Source organism: Mytilus galloprovincialis, chromosome 8 (genome assembly GCF_965363235.1).
Source record: "Mytilus galloprovincialis chromosome 8, xbMytGall1.hap1.1, whole genome shotgun sequence".
NCBI lineage: Eukaryota > Metazoa > Mollusca > Bivalvia > Mytilida > Mytilidae > Mytilus > Mytilus galloprovincialis.
In genome coordinates, this window is record NC_134845.1 from 55,562,896 (window position 1) to 55,584,742 (window position 21,847).

A 21,847-nucleotide genomic window follows, 5' to 3' on the forward strand; every position below is an offset into this window, starting at 1 on the left:
TATGTTTAAGTATCATATGTTATTACTGTTTTTTTTCTACACTTTTTATTTCAACATTTTTGGGGTTGTTTTAGGTAATATTTTCATCGTGATAGCGGAAATAAGTACAACATGTACAAGGAATGATACAATATATACGGGTAATGTGATGAAATATATATTGACAACTTCAACGATTCTCATTTCAACGATAGGTCTAATGTTGATTAAAAAGGCACGTGATAAAAAACATTCATGTAATATAAAATGATACGTTGCCTTAGTAAGTTCATGTTCTTTTAGAGCAGTTTTTTTAAAATGCATCAATTAAGGTATACAAGTAAAAGTATTCGAGCAATACACATACTTTGTTTAGAAGGGTACGTTGACATTTTATAGGAATGTTCCTTACGGGAAAAAGTATGGCCTCGTCAAAGATACAACATACTATGTAGTAAGAAAATGTCATTTATAGATATTCTATCAAATACATTTGGTGGTTCTTGACTGCGCACAATGATTCTACAAAGGTTAATAATGAAGGAAATTTGCATAATATCAGACGTTTGTTTTTGAATTTACATTGTTACATTGTTTTTGATTAAATTAAATATGTACATTTTATGACGTAATTTTTAGGTCAATTACTCAGTCAATACATCAAAAACCTTAGTGACTTTATTGATACTCTTAATTTTACTTGATTTCTAAATATTATATGTCATTTTGGAATAGTGCTAAAAACGGTCTAAATGCCACTACTCAAAACAGAAATAAAAGTTTAGATATTTCTATTAATCAAAATTTTCACACTTTTTGTTTGTTACATTTTAAATAACGAAGTTATGAAAACTTAATTATGTCAAACAAATGTAACAACTATTAGCATAATCTCATTTCGCCGTTATCATTGATCTGGATTATGTGTATGTGTGGACCTATACCCCTATTTTGTATTTTTTCTGAACCGTTTATCCTTTCAAATATTGTCATCATATGACAATGTATAATGGCAGCATATATAAGTATAAGTTTCAACAAAAAAGTTAGTTTTAGTCTGAAAAGATAAGGTGAAGATACTTTAAAACTCACAAGTCAAAAATAAACTTTCACGCCCTGGAAAAAATAAAAGATGAGCAAAAGTACATAAAATTCAACATACAAAACAAACTTAAGACTGAGCAACACGAACCCTTCAAAAACATGAATGATCTCAGAATTTCTGGTATAGTTAAACGATCCTCTTCCATATGTGGCACCCCCCATAAAGATTTTTTTCGAAATAGAATTGTAAATTATCCAGTCAAACACGGTCCTTCAGTCAATTTACATACTACTTCAATGCGGATTATTCGTGTACAGTTAATTCAGATCTGTTCTGTACTTTATTTACTAAACAAAAGTAGTAAAGTGTTAACCCATAAGTAACCCATATTCAGGGCAAGACTTGTCAGAAGCTGTTGAGATTAAAACAGCCAATTCAGACAGATATTCGTTTACTAATGCAGATGTACTGGAGTATAAACACACTTCCCTTGAAATGATATGGTTTTTGTATAATCCGAAAATCTAACATGTAATGATCAATGATAACGGGAGTATTTGAGTTAGATGTAACCACTGAATAAGTATCAGCATAAATACAAACAATAGAATGTGTGTTCATTAGAAATAAGTTATAACCATTTAACAGAGCTATATAAAATCACAAAAAAAAAATTACTTAACTCGGAGGAAAATCCGTAATTAAGTAACATAATCAAATGATAAACAAATCAAAAGAATGTATAATAACTGTCAAATTCCTGACTTGGTACAGGCATTTTTTTTGGAAGAAAATGGTGGATTGAACCTGTTTTATAGCTAGCTAAAACCCTCACTTGTACGACAGTTGCATTAGATTCAATTGTATTGACAAACAGATATAGAAGGTAAAAATGTCAAAAATGTGGGTACAACAGTCACCATTATGTTATACTCTTCATCACTTAAATAAATATGGCAAAAAAAGCAGAAATTTGCATTTAGACCAAGCATTTTAACAAAATATAAAGACAAAAAAACACAAATTTACTATAAAAGTACCAAAAAACAATTACGGGATGTATAAATAAGATTGCGAAATTACATTGACGACTGTAGATATGATCATACTTTTAATCATTTGTAGATGATATATGAGTAATAAGTTAATTGAGTTAAATGCAATTCTCCTAAATTCGATCAGAGATACAGCAATTTTCTCCTGTAATACAACATATCTGTAGAGTTATAATCCAGAACTATCCATTTTAATTTTAACTCAGACTATTTCTGAACAGTTCTTATATTCAAATAACGTTGAAAATGCAATTCTAGAACTGATTCTGACGGTTATATGCATCTACTAATTTGGACAGTTCTATGCTTTAACAAATTTTGACAGTTATAAACTAGAACTGCTATTCAACTGTTTGTGATATTTCTTATAAAAACACTTCTTATAAATAGAAGCCATGTGCTAATAAATACACCAGAGGTAAGTATTCTGACATTTCTACAGAGAGCTTATAACTGAATACAATTGAATATGAATATGAAATTTGAGTTAGCATTAAATATTTGAAATACATTTTTAAGACGGAGTTTGGACGGAATATAAATAAAAACTTTGACACTAAAAAACAAAATATCGATTTATTTACTTAGACTATAAAAGTGTCCATTCGTTATCATGATTTTTTCTTTAGGCAACATTACTTATTCTGTAGACATAAAAATTTCAAAATTCGTTACAAACTGTTATTTAAATGTAAGAAACCACAGAAGTAATCAAATTTGGAAGTTGCGATCAACTTAAACATCTGAGTTAACTACCATAATTTTTGAAGGTCAAACAAGAGAAGCATTTTCAAATTGAAAGAATCGATAGTGATATATTTCTCTCGAGGAGGAATTACTAGGGATATGAAAAAAATTTTGTTTTCTTTATCATACTTAAATCTTATAAACTGTTTCTTATATTTGCAGTGTTCTTGCTGGTTGTAGGATTGATGTTATCCAGCCCGGTGCATTTGCTTTCTTATTTCGGCTTACATTACTGTAAGTACTTAATTTACTAAAATCGTGATAGCGGTTTTAAAGTTTATGTACTATCGATATACATTTGTCTTCCTCAAAGCATATTTTTTGTTTCATAAACACATACAAGCTTAATAAATATAAATGCCATATAGTGCAATATAACCAAACGGAGAAAATGTATGTAAACGCCATACAATGTTGCAGTGGCTATGTTATTTATGAGAAATGGTGAATTTACAATTTAAAAATAGAAAGCATGAAGATCAAGATTGTTATACATGTAGATTTTGTATTTTGGTCGAACATCTGAATCAATATTGGGATGGAGATCAATATATGTTTTCTACTTTCTGTAGTATCCTTAATCTTAATATTTTCTGTTTCAATTTTCATTTAAAAGGATACATTTGATTATAAAATTGTAACCGTTTAAATGACCAACCAATATCAATGATGTTTTTGTTATTCGAATGAATGGACTGTCTTGCAAGCTAATTAATTCACACAAGTTACAGAGTTTGGAATTTTTTTGAGACTAACATATTGTGGACACCTGTCCATTGTTCATTTTGTTGTCTCTATATTGCTGTTTTTATCATCTCATTAACGTTTATATCACACGTATTCATCAACTGGGAAACTTTTCAATGTCAATTATTTACCCATATAAAACAGTTTATATCACAAAAGAACAATGCTTTTCTCTCTTTGGTGACATTTTATAAAGATAAGTCAGAGTTTCGTCAGATAATTGTAAAAAATAGGAGGATCCAAGAAGTAAAATATAATTTATCTGACTTGATACAATTTCTATATCCTTCTGAACTATAATATAAAAGCCCACTAATTTAATATGTTCCTCTGTCGTTTTAAAGACCTCTAGTACAGCTGTCATATCAGTATCATAGTTAATGAAAGTTGAGACCATTTAAATCTTGAAATTATGAGTATTCCTCATCTTTGCTGCAGTACAATTATTGGATTTTCTGTCGCGTGTACAGTCAAAAATTAACCACCAATTCTACTACTCAAATAATACTACTTTAACTACTTAAAAGTTATCAGTAAATGAGGACTTTAAGTACATTTTTATGCCCAACCTACGTTAGTAGAGGGGCATTATGTTTTCTGGTATGCGCGTCCATGCGTCCGTCCATCCGTTCATCCGTCCGTCCATTCGTTCGTTCGTCTGTCCAGTTTCAGTTTAAAGTTTTTGGTCGAGGTAGTTTTTGATGAAGTCCAATCAACCTCAAACTTAGTATATATGCTCCTTATGATATGATCTTTCTAATTCGAATGTCAAATTAGAGTTCTGACCCAAATTTCACGGTCCACTAAACATAGAAAATATAGTTGGAGTGGGTCATCCGTGTACTAGGGACACATTCTTGTTTTTATCTTGTATTAAGCATGTGTAATCTGTAAGTTCTATGTTTGCATACAATTAAAATTACGAAAATGCAGTAAATACTTCTGTCACTTTTTAACTGTAGTTCTTTATTTTGGACATTACCAAATTTTAAGGGTAGGTTAACGTGCAAAATACCTTTTATTTATACGACAAATACAAACCAGTTTTTAAATTATTTGTTTTAGAAATCTAGTTGACAACAATATTAAATCCATCGCCGCAGGCACATTTGTTGAGCTGAACAATCTCGCTGAGTTGTATGTATAATATATGAAAATAACCATATATATTGTATATAAGAAAGGTACATGTACCAATTAAGTATTGATACATGCACATCAGATATATCTGTTGGTGATAGTTTTATCTTCAGAGTTAAGTAGACCTTAATAAATAATACAATACATACGAATAACAAATGAAATATAAACATGTCAAAAAGTAATTGTATCACATCATACAGACTGATTTTTTGGGGGAAGTATGATATCAAGTGCAAATATAACATTCAAGCTAATTGGTTTTGAAAACCTTATACTATAAGATGGTTAGGAATAGGCTTTATTCATGATATTCATATACGGAAATACACGTTTGGTATTGCAGTTTTCTACAGATTTAAAATTTTGAAATATCAGTGTATCTTGTAGTACTCTCTTCAGATGGCCAGTTTAATTGTAGGTATCTGTTTGCTAATGACTTCACTACAATATCAGCCGATACATTTGCAGGGCTGCAGCGTTTAAGTACAATGTGAGTACCGTAAAATATTCTGCGGGAAATTGTATTTATGAATGATGATTTATCATCCGTGTTATTTGTTTTTCGATCCAGGGTATCCTATTATAAAAACTTTTGCTTGCTTTTGGCTTTGTGATCACTGATGTATATCTGCCATGTCACCACAAATCACTAGATGTATTTGATAACATGTTATTATCTAAGTCAAACCCATTCAACCAAACAAACTTCAGGCTCAAAGTGACCTTTGATATCATTTGTTGTCTGTCATCTGTGATAGTCTTCGTCCGTCATTGTCCGTCCGTTTAACAAAATTCTTCTCTGATAGATCAAAGTTAACAAAACTTGGCCACAATCAGCATCGGGTATTTAGGTAAGCAAAATGTTTCGATGATACAATCAGTCAACCGACAAACTTTTGATAACCAAAAAAACAGAATATATATTAGGAAATGCAAGTTTGGTCTGTATAATATGAAAAATGCGATACGGAAAATCTGATCAGCGCAAAAATTTTCAAAATGTTGAGATCTTCTTGTTGATAGTGTCAATCAAGACTGTCAAACCACTTCTTCTGAATGTGTTTGCCTTTTTTGTCTCATTAAAAAAGCATCTTATATAGTTAACTGTAATAGCTAGAGCAAACATTCAAACGACAACAAATTATCATCATGATAAATAAACTACGAAGTGAAAAGCAGAAATGTACCGATAACTCCTTGTTAAAGAGTTTTTAAATCACCAGCAAGAAAAGATCTGCAGTCATTCTAACGTTAGAATTCGTTAACTGAATGTTTCAAAAAAATATTGCTCTTTGAGGACGATTTTTACTAAAGTTTTAGTTTAACTGGCTTTTATTATGCAAACTACATGTAATTGATAAAAAAAACACCAAAAGGGCATTTATGAATAGCCAGACAATATATATAGAAAACAGTCATCATCATCGAAATCGTCCAACTAGTCAATTTTGAAGTTGTTGCCTTTTAGTTACGATTTCTACAATTGTTGTCTGGTATCGTATTAACACTATTATACATACTGGATAAACATTTTCATTGTTAAATTTGCACATACGGGAAAATAAACGTTTAAACTTAATAAACTATTATGACCAACACTTGATGTCAAGATTTAGATGTAGATATTACAGTTTCACAAATGTAACTCGAAAAAATCAAAAGCTGACGAAAATATTTGTATTTTCATACCAATTCGGTGTTTCTTTTAAAACAAAACTGTGCACAAACAAAAACATCTTCTGCAAATAGTTCATGCTTTAAACTTAAAATCATATAAATGAAGTAGTTGATTTTTTTTTATCTTGAACTGTATGCAAACTTCTTCTTTTGAAACATAGAAACATAGGAAATAATAGAATATACAAAATGGAAAGTGGAGCTTTCAAAGACTTGCCTAACCTGTTTACTCTGTAAGATATAATATATTTACAAACAACAAATAATCATTGAAAACATTTCAATTAAGTTGTGTTTTACCTGTTTTCAAATTCGTTGATATACGGTTTACACATACAACTTTCCGGTATGACATGGAAAGAAATCATATTTAATTGAAAATAACACCATTTTTTTTTAAATAATTAGTTTGTAATACTCAAGTAATGTCGTTTAAGAATAGTGTCGTCACATTTCTTGCTTGTGTGAATGTATAACCCTGGAATGTTGATAAGTATATACTGTAACATTATGAGACGATATTTGTGAATTTGAAGGAGATGATTTAATTTCATCTAGAAAGGAAACAGAAAGAGACATCAAAACGCGCGTCTGGCGTATATACAAAATTTAGTCCTGGTATCTATGATGAGTTTATTCAAACGAATGAAATGCTACAATTTCCTCTCTTAAAGAATAGCTAACAATTCATGTATGCTTGAAATTAGAATTTCAAATTTAATAGTAATGGGAACGGATCGAGAAATATTCTGATACTTGATATATTCTGATAAACATGCAAATACTGTCTTTTTATCAATAATCATGGATGTTGCACACTATGTACATGTACATCAAAAATTTAACCAAAATGTTTAGATAAATACAAATGGCCATTATGTTTGTATGAAGTTGTTTCATTTTCATGAAATTAAATATCAACAAAACTGCATTTACTGACATTGTTGCCCATGAAAATAAATGAATCTGCAGTATTATAATTTTATAAGTTCATGTTTGATCATCTATCATAAACATGAAGTAACAGAAGGTGAAACGAACCTTGTGTAACCATTATACTTTCGATTTTCTTTTTTAGTATACTATTATCATTAATAAATATATTCTCAATGGCAAAACTGAGTGCAGACGAATTTTGCTAGTATTTAATATTGCTTTTGCTCATATAATGTTTTCCAATTTATATATTTACTCGGCTTTCGTCTATTGGATGGTATCATTTCTTAATGAAGGGTCATCCGTTTAAGCATTTAGACAAGCATTTTTTTCTTTTGAAATATCACTTGGAATCGATTTTCAATACGTAAGACTTTGTATACCTGAGTAAGTTAACACGCATTATCTTACAATTACTTAAGTTTATCCGTATTGAAATTGAAAGTAAAATATAATGAAAAGGCAGCGACGATGCCGAGTATAAAAAACCAAGACACGATGAGGACTCACATGCAACATTTAATGAAATATGAGTGTTGATATAACTTTGAAATGTGTATGCCACCAACTCAGTGTTTACAAGTTAACAAACACTTCGAAAACCTAATGTACACAATCATTTTGAAATTTGACAACATAAACATCGACTTTCAATGTATTGAAAGTATGTTTTACATAATTTGTCATTTCTAAAATTTTAAAGTAAATTAGCCTATTGCATTGATTTTAAAAACATCGAAACAGACATAAACGTAAGGAATTCAAGACATACCAATATAATATTGGGACTGGATATTTGGAATGTGTAAAAGAGATAAAGAAAAAAAAACTCGACTGAAGATCAGAAAACAGCCGAAGTGTTTGTATTATAGCAAAAAATCCCGCACCCGGAGGCATATTTCGTCTGGCCCCTAAACAGTAACAATAGACTTCATACTTAACTCCGAAATATATTTCAGGAACTTAAAAAAACATCACACGAGACTAATAAAGCAAAGTGGCTCCTAATTTGGTATAGACACAAGACTAGGGCGGGTCAAACATGTTTTTGGGATCGCATAGCTCACTCAATGCCTCAAGCCAAGTAGAAAAACAAACACATAACAAAATCCACAGTTTAAGTCAGTTTGAAAGAAGTCCGATGCCAGAAAATGTTAAAAAGAAACTAAACAAAATAACAATGATACATACATTTACAAAGGACCAGTAGTACTAGTAATTACTGAAATGCCTGATCCGGACCTAATTAAAAATGATTGAAATATTATGTCGTCTACATATGAATATCAAACACAATTACTCCCGCTAGGGTTTAGTATCATATCATCATTAAATATATAATACGAACATAACCTGTATCTTGCCAAATATGATTTGTTTATCCGATGCAAAGACTTTGTCATTGAATCAATATTAAAGCCAACATATGCAATATCTATTGACCTGACAACTGTATCGTAACTATATTTTTTTTATTAGTTTTTTACAGTTTTTTTTTTTACTTTTGAGGTGACTGCCGAAATGTTTGTGCTTTGTCAAGAATGTTACCATAAAATATTAAATGTTAAATACCTGAAGGTTTTAAATAAATATGTATCTATATATCTCAAATTTTCTGTAGGGGCTTGGAGAATAATGCTATTTCGATAATTGAAAATACAACATTTCTTGATTTACCCGGTCTAAATAAATTGTGAGTACACATATATTTACGTTCATATCCTATGGAGACATCGTATTAGGCGAGTCTATTTTTTCCGATTTGAATCAAACATTCCTGAATTTGGTACTATACATGCATCTATCGACTATCCAACTTTAGTTTAACAAAGTTAGTTTAAAACATATATTATGCTATTGATTTTTTGGCATCCCAAACTTATATTTTCCATATTCATCGACCTAAGACATTGTTAGACATGACACATATTGTTGGAAATGCAGAAGAAAAGAAAAAAAAACGAACATGGGATTTTTTACCTAATTGAACTGCATAGCCAGCATATATAACAGAAATCGAATCAATCTATCATCACATAGCTTCATGTGTTCTAGGATTATGTGTTGAATTTTTAAACATAATAGTCAGGATTTGAAAACATAATCACAAACATTCGAAATGTAATAAGTTAAGATTAAAAGGAATGCGATCAACTAACGAATACTTTTCTTTCTATTTCTTCGAATAAACTTTTTAAATTATAAATGAAACACTCAGAGAGCATCACGGAATATATTTGTCCAAATCAGGAAAAAAAGGAACACTTATGGGTCAGTATTGTCAATTTCATTTACAAAAATAGTAAAATTCACACTGAATTAGACTGAGATTTGGCGTCATTAATCTTTAAAATACAGGTAAATCAGGGACAAGTACGACTAAGGTTAACACAATATATAATAAAACTTTGAAATGTGCATTTTAAAAAAGGTATGACACATCGTATTTAAATCATTTTATACTAAAATCTATATTCTATTCGCATTAATGTTTGTGAAAGAAAAGTTTGTTTTCACAATATTGCAATAAACAGTCCAAATATCATATTGATTTCCAACGTTTACAGGTGCTTACAAAACAACGATATATCAGTGATACAGCCAAATTCATTTTCCAATTTGGTAAATTTAAGGGAGCTGTAAGTTTTTGATTTATAATACAATTCTACATGTTTCGATTTAATTTGAGAGTGGATGATTTTGTCTTGGACAAAAACAAACACAATATATCACTAGCAAACATCACGTACCATGCACAACTGAAAACAACATTTTAAAAGAAGAACGTTTAATATGCCATATTCACGAACATACTGTGGACAAGGTGTATTATTCTGGGCTTGCTGGTACACACGAGAGATACATAAAAACAAAAGCGTCTACATGACACGCAATGTATAGGTATCACACACATTTTATTAGATGTAACACTAAGAAGCACAACCGATAACATACTATGAACTACAGGTTTCTATATGTGTTTCATGGCAATTGTGTAAAGTAAAAATGAAAAATGAAAAAAAAAAAAACACTGGAGTTTGAACATTTAAATATGATACCATGTTTTCTCGGGACATTAAATTAATGTGAAATGCCTATGATAATAATATCATATATTCCTTTCGATATCAGTAATTTATCCCCAATGACTTATTCTTAATATATAATTATATATTTTTAGAAACCTCGATACCAATAGCATCACCGAGGTGAAACAAGATTATTTTAACGGTTTGGACTCTATTAGAGAGATGTAAGATATTGTACAAATTAATTAAATGTCATTAAATTGCGAGTTTCCATTGACATGAGTATGTATACCTTTGTTTGTGTATGAATTAACAATCAAAATAATGGACAATTTAAACCAAATGTCATGAATCCTGACTGTTTAAAACTATCTACATAAAAGCAACATGCATTTGCGGAAGAGAAAGTAAGAGACATTTTCATGCATGTTTGTTTAAGACAAAAACGCGTAATGATGTGTACTGTATATCGATCAATGGATAGAGAGAGAGCGAAAGTACATCTTTTCAAGAATTTTTTGACACATTTAAAAAAAAATGCTGATCATAATATATATTGCATGAATTGATAGGTTTGTTAGTATATAAACATATGATTTACATTTTCAGATTGATGGCTGGAAATAATGTTACATACATTGAAGAGTCTACGTTTCAACATATGACACATTTAACTGTTCTGTAAGTTGCTATGTCAATCATTATTATAACAGATATTATCCTGATTAAACACGAAACTTTAATTTACTGAATACAAAGGTTATTGAAAAGTAAAAATTAATTAACAAAAATATGTCGACAAAACACCAAAAAAGTACAAAAAGATGAACTAAGATCGAACTCAGGTGGATAGACATTATTTGTACAAGTCGATATAAGCTGTAATTTAAAATAAGACAGTATAAATTGAGATAAAACAATCATAAATTGCTGTCAGAAATCACATAGTACGTACCTGTTTTCCTATCCATCATTCAAATCAGATGAACATGAAAAGTTTACACTACAATGAAAAAGTGGGAAAAGATAAAAAAAATATCACGGAACTATACTTTGTTTTTACCATTTGGTTATTTGGTTAGGGATTTACCAATTTTAATTTGCCTCGGTGTTCAGTATATTTATGTTCTTAATTGTTGTACTTACAGCACCCTTGACCTGAATTGTGATTGTAGCATACTTCCGTTTTGGAATTGGCTAAATTTGGTAGAGAAGTATGAGACAACTATAACATGCATTAATTATCCCGGATTGTCTAGTATTCAGAAATTGCCTGCATGTGCCTTCGACAAATGTCCAGGTAATCCATTGTTAATTTAAGAATAGAAATTAAAAAAAAATAACCTGCAAATTCTGATTAAAGAATAGATTACAATGAATGATGTCATGACTTATTGAAAGTAAAAATACATGACACCTTATTTTCGTTTAGAAATAAGAAATTAAAAAGCACCCATTTGAAGTATAGTTTCATTGGCTTAATATTAAACATTTTATAAAGATGATACAGTCGGTTACGCAAAACTATAACAATACGTATCAATTACAATATATGTTCCAGAATATAAACATCAGACCTTCACTTAATGCTAATTTAGTCTTGGATTATAATTTAATTGCATGCAAATGTATTAGCTGCTGATAAAAACGAACTATCAAATTAACTTCTGCGAAATGTTTTAGTGCGACTAAAATGCATTTCAACAAAACAAGTTGTTTATATCGAATGATAAATTACATGAATAATCGTTATACAAAATTTCTGCTAAAGAATCTGCTTTATTCATCTAATGATTTTAAATTGATATCTTATAATGTAGTTTGTTCAAATAATTTCTGCACAAATGGAGGAACATGCTTTGTTAACAGTTTTGGTGACCTATCTTGCTTATGTCCTGGAGATTGGACGGGGACAAAATGCAATGGTAACTATAAATAAAAAGTAGATTTACATTTCTCATATATATATTATAAGAACAAAAAACCTACATGTTTTACTTTAACAACTTATTTGAATTATACATACAATTAAAATACCTAACTTAACGGATTGGCTATTGGTAACAGATTAAACAGTTTCATTTGGATGTTTACTATTTTCATTAATGTAATTTGCTTTGTAACCACTGTTTTATAGGGGTTATATTTAATCAGTTCAAAACAGTATATAGGTACATGTATTGTTAAGATACTAAAAATATTCAAATCGTTACATTGTAGTTTTAGTTCTGTCTGTCTACGGGAAATATTGCATAACTATAAACACATTGCAACAAAAATGGTTTCACAGTTTTATAATACCAAAGCATGATACGATCATATAAAAAAGATCAAAAAAATCGTACTATCGGAAAACACTATTTTGGGCTGAAAATTATGAAAAACTTTGAAAATCGAAATAATAGCACAATGTAAGGCAATTAAATGTCAAAAACGATTTCAAATTACTAATGCGTTGACTAACATAAGGTTTTTGGACACTGACACTTTTAGGTTTTTACCAATTCTGATTATTAAAATGTTTGATTTGATTTTTTTTGTTCGTCTCTATAGAAACCGATAATTTTTTTTAACGTATATTGAAATGTGCAGCTAAGAATCCTTCAGCAGGTAATTGTATAACAATAACAATATTATTTGCATTTCATTTGATCCGTTATAAAATGTATGAATAGAAAAAAAAAATAGGGGTCTAGGTGAGTGAAAAACTCGAAACAACACAATTGGTTTATGAAATCTTATATACTAGGACCATTTATCATTTTATTAAATCATAAAATACAGTGTTTTAGCCCGGCTTTGTTCACACTTTTTTGTCTTTTATTAGTTTATATTTTTTTTTAAGTTGTTGATTTTAAAATATTTTGGCCTTGGGCATCGTTGAAAACACATTGCCTGTCGGAATGCGCATCTGGTGTTGAAAAACAGATACCGTTTAGGTTATTTTCTCTATCAAATGTTATGAAAATAAGAGAAACACCATACACATATGCTTAAATCTTAATATGACAAATCATAGTCTGTCGAAACATTCAATATATTATTACACAACAATGATTAATTTTTGTCAATTGTACCTATTGACTTGTGAATAAGCTAAAATGAAAAATACCTTCTCTTCTCCAGTAAACCCCTGTCATAATAAGCCGTGTGGCAATAATGGTGTATGTGAAGTGGACATTGATGAACAAGCTGTTTGCCAGTGTAATGGAAACTGGACAGGGAAATTCTGCGAAAGTAAATTTAGTTAGCAATCGTCAACTATTTGTGATACATTTTATATTACCTGTTGTTTTCAATGAAGAAGAAATGGATGTCAATGAATTTATAAGTTGCTGCTTAGTAAAAAATGATGCCGGTACTAATAAGTGAAGAGGAATGTTTAACTACTCATCATTTCAAAATCAAATTATGATATTGAATAAATATACTTTTTCCTTTTTGTTCGGTGTATCATAGTAGTTTGATACAAGATACATGTGATGTTAGTGCTAATAAGACTTCTGTACACCTGCAACCGATGAGAGTGAGCTCGTTATTTGGTAGGGGTTTGTCTCTTTGACATTTCCCAATTTCGTTTCTCAATTCTATGTTTTAAACCAAAATAGTTATGGTTGTTTTTATATATATTTATCTTGATCAGCATGGACAAATGCTTTTGAATTAAAATAAACAAGGACATATTTAAGACAAATTAATTGTACGACCTATATATCAAAATACTGTTTTGCTATATTGTAATATAACAATATATATTCATGTCTAGAAAGTCCATGTGAAACAAGAGTATGCAGCCAAAACATGTGCTATTATAACGACACTGGAGTGACCATATGCGTAAACGAACAAGACACACAGTGTATAGGTAAGTATATTTGATAGTTCTACAATCCCGATATTTGAGTTCCTATTTCATGTTTATTATAACAGTATCATGAGTATGGTATTGTAATATTTGCAAATACAAATATATATAAATTGTAAACTACACTTGAATAATAGCTACATTTATGATATGCTATGGAAAAAGAAAATATCTACTTTTGAAATTACATTTTTTTGGGTTAATTTCTATGTAAATACTATACATGTACATGTAAGCATAACGGCACAGATATATCAAGTGTGAACAAATACAACACAAGTTTTATTTTGATTAGGTCATTAATTTTTTACAAATAAAAATTTATAATGAATTTAAATGTGTGCATCTTATTGTTGTTTTTTAAAAGACTAGTCGCTTGCTAGGGTATCTCAGCTATTTATATAGAAAACATAAGCATAGTTGTTTTATATTGTTACATTTTAATATATGCTTAAATTGCTGCGGAAGCTGCATTTATGTGTTACCATGTATTTCAATGGTTATAGATAGAACTGTCACAATGGTAAAATAATTCGGTTTTTAGTTATCGAATAACATGGGTTAAGACAATTTGTATGATTTCATGTTGTTTGATATACATCTTTATCGAGGAAAACGTACCGAAACTATATTTTTTCATGAGTAGTATTATGTTTTATTCATATTAAATTAAAGATATACATTATATTGATATTAAACGTTTAATACTGATAGTAAGATGTATTTTCTAATATCTAATAAATTCTTCCATTTTCAATTCTATTTATTCATTGCTCGTCCAAACACTGTTTAAATCAATTGTTTATAATATAAAGTTACATTTCTATTCATACTCATACGGAATTCTCATTTGAGATTATTTACTAAACGTGTTCATTCTCTTGATTACCAAGTTAAATTTGATTTGTTAAATATTTAAAGTTTAATGTTTCATTTGAATGAAATCCATCATGATATAATTTTAACGGCATAAACTTTCTTTTTTTCAGAACACAACAATGACTACATAACTGGATACCCTTTCAACTTTCCCTATGCAATTTTAATATTCGACCTAACCTTTTTTGACAATATTCTTCAAACACAAAATATTTTGGTGAACATCTCACAATCGATATGTTTCTTTGCTGTTTTCTATGATGTTGTCTGATATACTATTCAATCATTCAAACATAAATGCTACAAGAACATATCAATAAAAACATTACACAAAGTCTAGAACATATCTTTTTGACTAAACCCATAAGCTCAGATAACTACATTGTTATGCATACATTTTAATCGTATTTGGAAATGATTAATAACACACCATGACCAATAAATGTATGCCTTTGCTGCCTTATGAGTCGATTTAATATTCCTCTTACTTGTTGACGATCCATCCTTCTGATAAATTCGATGGCATGGTCATATTTAAATCTACCAAAAGCGCCCTTACTACAATATTATACTTGTTTAGTATGCTACAATGATTAGTTTTCGCGATCAAGATGGATGTTAGATATTCTTTTACGACACATGTTTCTGTCTTTGACGGATAGACATCAACACCTGTTTTGAAATATACTGTAAGCTATGATAATAGTTAAATGTGTAAGAAATGATAAACGTTACATTAAATTTGTAAGTAATGATAAAAGTTACATATGTAAGTACTGATACAAGTTACAGAATCACCTTTGTTCTACACATAATTGGTTTATAGGACTTACGTCGGTTTCTCTATTTGTGTTAGTTTAGATTATTCATACGTTTTCTTTTTATTTTCATAAATTCCGAATGGTTTTTTTTTCTTTTCGTTTCATGATTTAAATAACTAGATTCCCATTTCTGTATATTAGATCCTGCTGCGTTCAGATGGAACAAGTGAAATGAAAAAGTTGAAATAGAAACTTATTGACTAGGCGAATTAGGTTATATTCTGTTTTCCTTACTATACTACATTTAATGACATTTTTTTACCGTTTGTTCTCATTTTGTTTTCCCTTTATTATGAATTTATTTTCAGGTACCAATAAAACGATGCATCCGACTGCATGAGCAGAACAGGAACACACCGAGCGCAATCCACACATAAATGCTGTAATTATGCCTTGTTCTAGGTGGGAAACTTGTTGATGATACACAAACTCATCGTAGATAGAGTATTAAAATTGTATATGCAAGACGGATGTATTTGCTACACAAAATCACAACTGACCTCAAATAAAAAAGTTAAAAAGACCAAATATGGTACGAAGTTTAAGAGTATTTTGGACCAAAAATGACTGAACATGTTTCTATTCACCTATATGCTGCTTGCTTTGATGTATTGTATGTTTTTGAAAGATATAACGCAAGATAAGACTCACACTAAGAGAATAAATATCAAGTTTACAAATAAGAAAGATCGGTAAAATCTTTTCTCGATAAATGCATTGGTAATTCATACAATCTATTGTGAATGTATTTAAATAAAGGTATTGCAAAATCCTCAAAAGATATCATCTGTTTCGACACATAACAAGATACTAATAACAATCATGATTGCGAGTTTCCTAGCAATGAAATAAAATAAACACGAGGCTGTGTAGCTTTTGTTCATCGTTAAACTTGAATTTGGACCTTTCGATTGCATTAAATTTATATCTAGAGGTATAAATCGTTGAAGTTAATACAATTTGTACAACTAGATACATAGATAGTCATCTTTAAATAATTTCGATTAAAAAAGATAGTCAATCAGATAAAAGATTTGATTTTTGTTTGTGCAATAGTTTTTGTGTTTGTGAATTTCAATATAAAATGTCCTTGCAATTACTGATTCCTCAAGGTAGATGATTATATAAACATTAATCTCAAAGATACAAATTTCCTTTATTAAGGTGATTTGTAAAAAAATAAAGTGATATCAATAAAATTTGTTCAATATAAATACTGTATATGACTAATTTTTTATTAATTTTCTTTCAGTTCCAATGCTAGTGTCGATGATTGCATTACTGAATACCCGTCTTGATTGTCTATCAAATGTTAAAGACGTCATCATTTTTTTGTCATTTTTTACAATTTCATATATGACGTCACTTGGCGTTGTGGTTTAAACATATTCGGATGTGTCTACATATTGTGTTGCAAATGTCTGGTTATATAATGTATTTCAGTTGCTTCCTGTAATTAGTTAATATTTCAGTTCTATCATGTACAGCTTTTGTTTATTAATTTTATAAATTTACTGTTTGCAAAAGTATAAATTATTCTAAATGATAAGGATGTTCTGGTAACTAACAGAAAACCCTGGCCGTTTTTTTGGCACAACTTTTTTAATCTTTTAGTCCTCGATGCTGTTCGAGTTTGTGCTTGTTTCGGCTTTCAAACATTTTTATCTGGGCATCACTTGTAAAAAATGTAGTGTTGTGTCGTTGTTCTCCTCAGTTTTAGTTTGTTACCCCGATTTTGTTTTCTGTCCATGGATTTATGAGTTTGAACATTGGTATACTACTGTTGCCTTTATTTATTATTTGGCAACATTTTAATATGTTCAGTGCTGAATTAAAATATTATCGTGGTTGTCTTGCTTCCTATTGTATTTGTCTATAAAGTTTGGTCACATCCCACCTGATCAAGAAACTGACAACAATGTTCGAACCTAACACAAAACCCTATAATCAACTATGATAAATTTTAATAATTTTCTAAACAATAGAGATTTATTTATGGTGTGTTCGTTACGTAATACTAATTGGCATATATATAATATCGGTATTGAATACCAAGAACAGTAGGACATGCAAGTCATAATCTCAGGGATTGAACATTTTCCGAGAGATGTTAAGGAATGATCACAATTATATATATCCTTATCAATACTTGAGGTCAAACCAAAGAGATTGAGTTCCAATGATGCAGGTCATAAATCAAATACGGAAATCGTAGTTTAAGAACATATATAAAGCATAGTGTAAATTGAAGATATACTTTGTATATTATACCTGAAGTATTCCTTATACATTGTACTATTTAGTTATTAATTGTACACGCATTTTAATCGTTAACGATCACACTGATCCGAACAGTTTTAGAATGACAAAACAGTAAATGTTCAGGCTTATCCACTGCGGCAAAAGTTGTACTTTTCAGAAAATTAGCTTACAGTAAAGTTTGGTTCAGTATGTTTTGTAGTTTTTATTTTTTTGTACACTTCAACCACACAATATTGAATTGTCTGAACAAATAATGATAAGTATTGAATTGACTACGAGAAAAATGGATTGGCAGTTTTGAATGTGTAAGAGACGCTTGAAATTGAGTAAAACGCTGAACATGACTAAAAAATGTATTGTTCAGACTTAATCAGAAATAATTCACGTAAAAATGATCATCAAAACTAAATTGCCGTTAAGTTTACAAATGTATACTTCTTGTTGATGCTTCATCATATTCAAGTTAATTGCGTCAAGGTAATGCAATTATATGAGTTTGAAATTGATATTTTCTTTTAATGTTCCTTTTCAGTTGCTGATTGGTGTTTTTGTTGATACGCAAATATAAGGAATGTTTGGTAAGTAACGGCGTGATTGTAAAGGAAACCTTGTATTTCTTAAATATATTCTCGACCTACGGAAAACTTCGTACATTGTATCTAAAAATTTAAAATGTACACTTATTTTAAGCCAATGACCTACAAATCTTTAATAGGTTAAAATTGAGCTTGTTTCTGATTCTATCCATTACTCCAATCGAGTCTTTGCCACTATCAAATCGGATTTCCAGATTTTATGTTTGATTTCATATTGAGACGGCGATATATATACACAAGTATAGTGCATAATAATGACATCATCATTCACATTGCTAGACGTGAGAAAGACTGAAAATAGGCTCCATTAAATAATTACCACTTCAGACAAGAAAATACATAGTATCTTAAATATTGTGTTAAAAGTAAAGACGATCGCTTACACTGATAACAATCTAATTGATAAAGGACAGAACAATCTTTTATAACATTTATAAAAATACAATGGCTACAACAAGTACATGGTATATATTCTTTTCAAGCGTCTTCATGTTTAACAGTTTAAGTTAAAAGTAAATCTACAAACAGTCTTTTTCTCTTTTTTTTTAGGCATATGATTTGATTCAACATTCCTCTGGATAATTTGGGTTTATTACGACGTAAACCAGCTGATAGAAGGATGTATACCGTAAACTTTAACGTCATCCCATATCTGCATGTTGACTGTGCGTCATCAGATTGCCAGCAATTTGAGTAAGATGCCAAGTTGATGTTTTCGTAAAGTGGACTTTTTATCGACTTAACTTAAATCTATAACGTTCTAAAAACTATATGCTAAGGAAGAATGGGGATAATATTGAACAGGAAAACGCATATAACTTCAACGAATTTATCTTGCCACTGTTAACATTTTATTGATATAAACTTCTATTATTATGGTTATGAAAAGACTTGTAATTTATGAGTTGCCAGGGTATCTTGCTATACAATACAGAGCTTTAAACTTATTTACAACAATATTGCTTGATTTGACACTTTCCGTATGCAAACCAAATTAGTCGCATGTTTCTGAGATTTCAAGAGATAATTGTGACACTCAACTGAATCGCATCGTAGTTTTGGATTGACTGATGTTGTACAAATTATAAATGATTTTTAGATTTTTAAATATTCCATGAATATGCATGGTCTAGAAGTAACTAACTTTTGACAACAGTTTTTATATATCTTGTTACAACAGAAAGACCTGGGATGAAATTATATTTTAGTTGCAAAGGTTGGGTTTAAATCGTTTGCGGTGAACCTCGTCTGTGTACGAAAACCATTTAGTTTATACTTGCCAGAAAACACAAGCCGAATTTCATAAAAAAAAAAAAAGCGTCAGAAAATTGAATCTGACTTGGTATACAAACTGTGTAAAATATTACACACATCGTTGTATAATGTGAAAATCTGCAAGTATTATTTTTCATACAATCATATTTTGTCGTGTCCTTTTATGCAAAACATATACTATTTAACACTGAAAATAATGTATGCATAGACAATATCCAACTTACTGAATTACAAATGCCTGCGTTTGTATCTTTAGAAAATTCAAACAAAACCTCACCTGATAAGATAAAGTTTTCGTATTCCTTCAATTAAAAAGTATTCTTTCTGATGACCAGTTATAACTAGTGATACATTAGTGAGTCAGATTTTTTTTATATAGTTTAGACCGTTTTTTTCCCGTTTGAATGGTTTTACACTAGTAATTTTGGGGCCCTTTATAACTTGTTTGTCAGTGTAATCCAAGGCTCCGTGTTGAAGGCCGTACATTGACCTATAATGGTTTACTTAATAAATAAATTGTTATTTGGATGGAGAGTTGTCTCATACCACATTTTCCTATATCTATTTGTACTGTAGTTCACAATTTCTTTTATATTAAGATCCTTCTTCTATTTTTCATGTTGAACAACTAAAGACAACAGCAAATGATACAGAATTTAAACCGATTCGAGTACAGCATTACAATAATTACACAAATATTACATTTGTATTGCAAGGCATTAGACAATCTCAAAAAGATTGCTGTTTATTAGTTTGCATTATAGATTTTGTTTGAAGATTAAAATTGAACACAGTTGAGTTTTATGGATGCGATGTATTTATTGCAATATTGAATAGTCAGGTTCTAATCGTTTGAAAAATAAATAATGATTACAAGAAAACACCATTTTTTTCTAAAAATATTAACTTCAGAATTATGTAATGGGAATTTGAAGTTGCTGTTGCTGATGATTTCGTTGTATGCAATGCACACTTTATGTTTATGTGTGACAGGATAATATATAAATGCTGTTAGTCTTTTTTTTTTGATAAATTATGACGAACGTAGACACTAATCAAAGTGGGACGAAAGATACCAGAGGGACAGTCAAACTCATCAATTGAAAATAAATTGACAACACCATGGCTTAAAATGAAAAAAAAGCCAACAGACAAACAATATTGCACATGACACAACATAGAAAACTAAAGAATAAATAACACTCACCCCAACAAAAACTAGGGGTGATCTCAGGTGCTACGGAAGGGTAAGCAGATCCTGCTCCACGTGTGGCACCCGTCGTGTTGCTCATATTATAACAAATCCGATAAATAGTCTAATTCCGAAGGTCAATTGTCCAATTGTTTTTTTTTTTTTTTTGTGGCATGTTATTATTATTGTTATGGTTAAAGTTGATAATACATGTATAATTTGCAGGATCACACTGTCGTCATAAAATTGGTTTCGGGTAAAAACAAAAGGGTCAACGGAAATATATAGCTAAAAGAAGTGTGGTAAGAGTTTGGCTTACACCAAACAGCAAGCAATAAAGAGTCCCCAAAAAGTGCTAGTGTAAAACCTTTCAACCGAGAAAACTAACAGTATAATCTATATAAATAAAACGAGAAACGAGAAACACTAATGAACAAACAAACAACAAACAACAACTACTGAACATCAGATTCGTACCTCTTTAAGGAAGCACATACAATAAACAGTTGCTTATTGTCTAGATGTGGGGAATCTAAAAAAAAGATATGGTATAATTTCCAATGAAACAACTCTCCACAAGAGACCTAAATGACACAGAA

At 29.8% G+C, this 21,847-nt stretch overlaps 1 protein-coding gene across 1 annotated transcript; it reads left to right on the forward strand.

Annotated features, from left to right (window-relative positions):
* The first annotated feature begins 2,987 nt into the window (after positions 1-2,987).
* Positions 2,988-20,725, forward strand: LOC143042236 (uncharacterized). Its single transcript, XM_076214496.1, has 10 exons — positions 2,988-3,060; positions 4,639-4,710; positions 5,135-5,206; positions 10,968-11,039; positions 11,507-11,658; positions 12,179-12,283; positions 13,485-13,595; positions 14,125-14,223; positions 15,213-18,763; positions 19,331-20,725. The coding sequence occupies exons 4-9, from the start codon at positions 10,972-10,974 to the stop codon at positions 15,371-15,373; spliced, it is 696 nt and encodes a 231-aa protein (XP_076070611.1). The 5' UTR covers positions 2,988-3,060; positions 4,639-4,710; positions 5,135-5,206; positions 10,968-10,971; the 3' UTR covers positions 15,374-18,763; positions 19,331-20,725.
* The last annotated feature ends 1,122 nt before the right edge of the window (positions 20,726-21,847 follow it).

Bases quoted from the DNA above. Each gene is read 5' to 3' on its own strand.
- LOC143042236 (XM_076214496.1), top strand. From the start codon at position 10,972: ATGGCTGGAAATAATGTTACATACATTGAAGAGTCTACGTTTCAACAT. The intron at 11,040-11,506 runs GTAAGTTGCTAT...TTGTACTTACAG, and splicing joins ATGACACATTTAACTGTTCT to CACCCTTGACCTGAATTGTG. The intron at 13,596-14,124 runs GTAAATTTAGTT...ATTCATGTCTAG, and splicing joins GACAGGGAAATTCTGCGAAA to AAAGTCCATGTGAAACAAGA.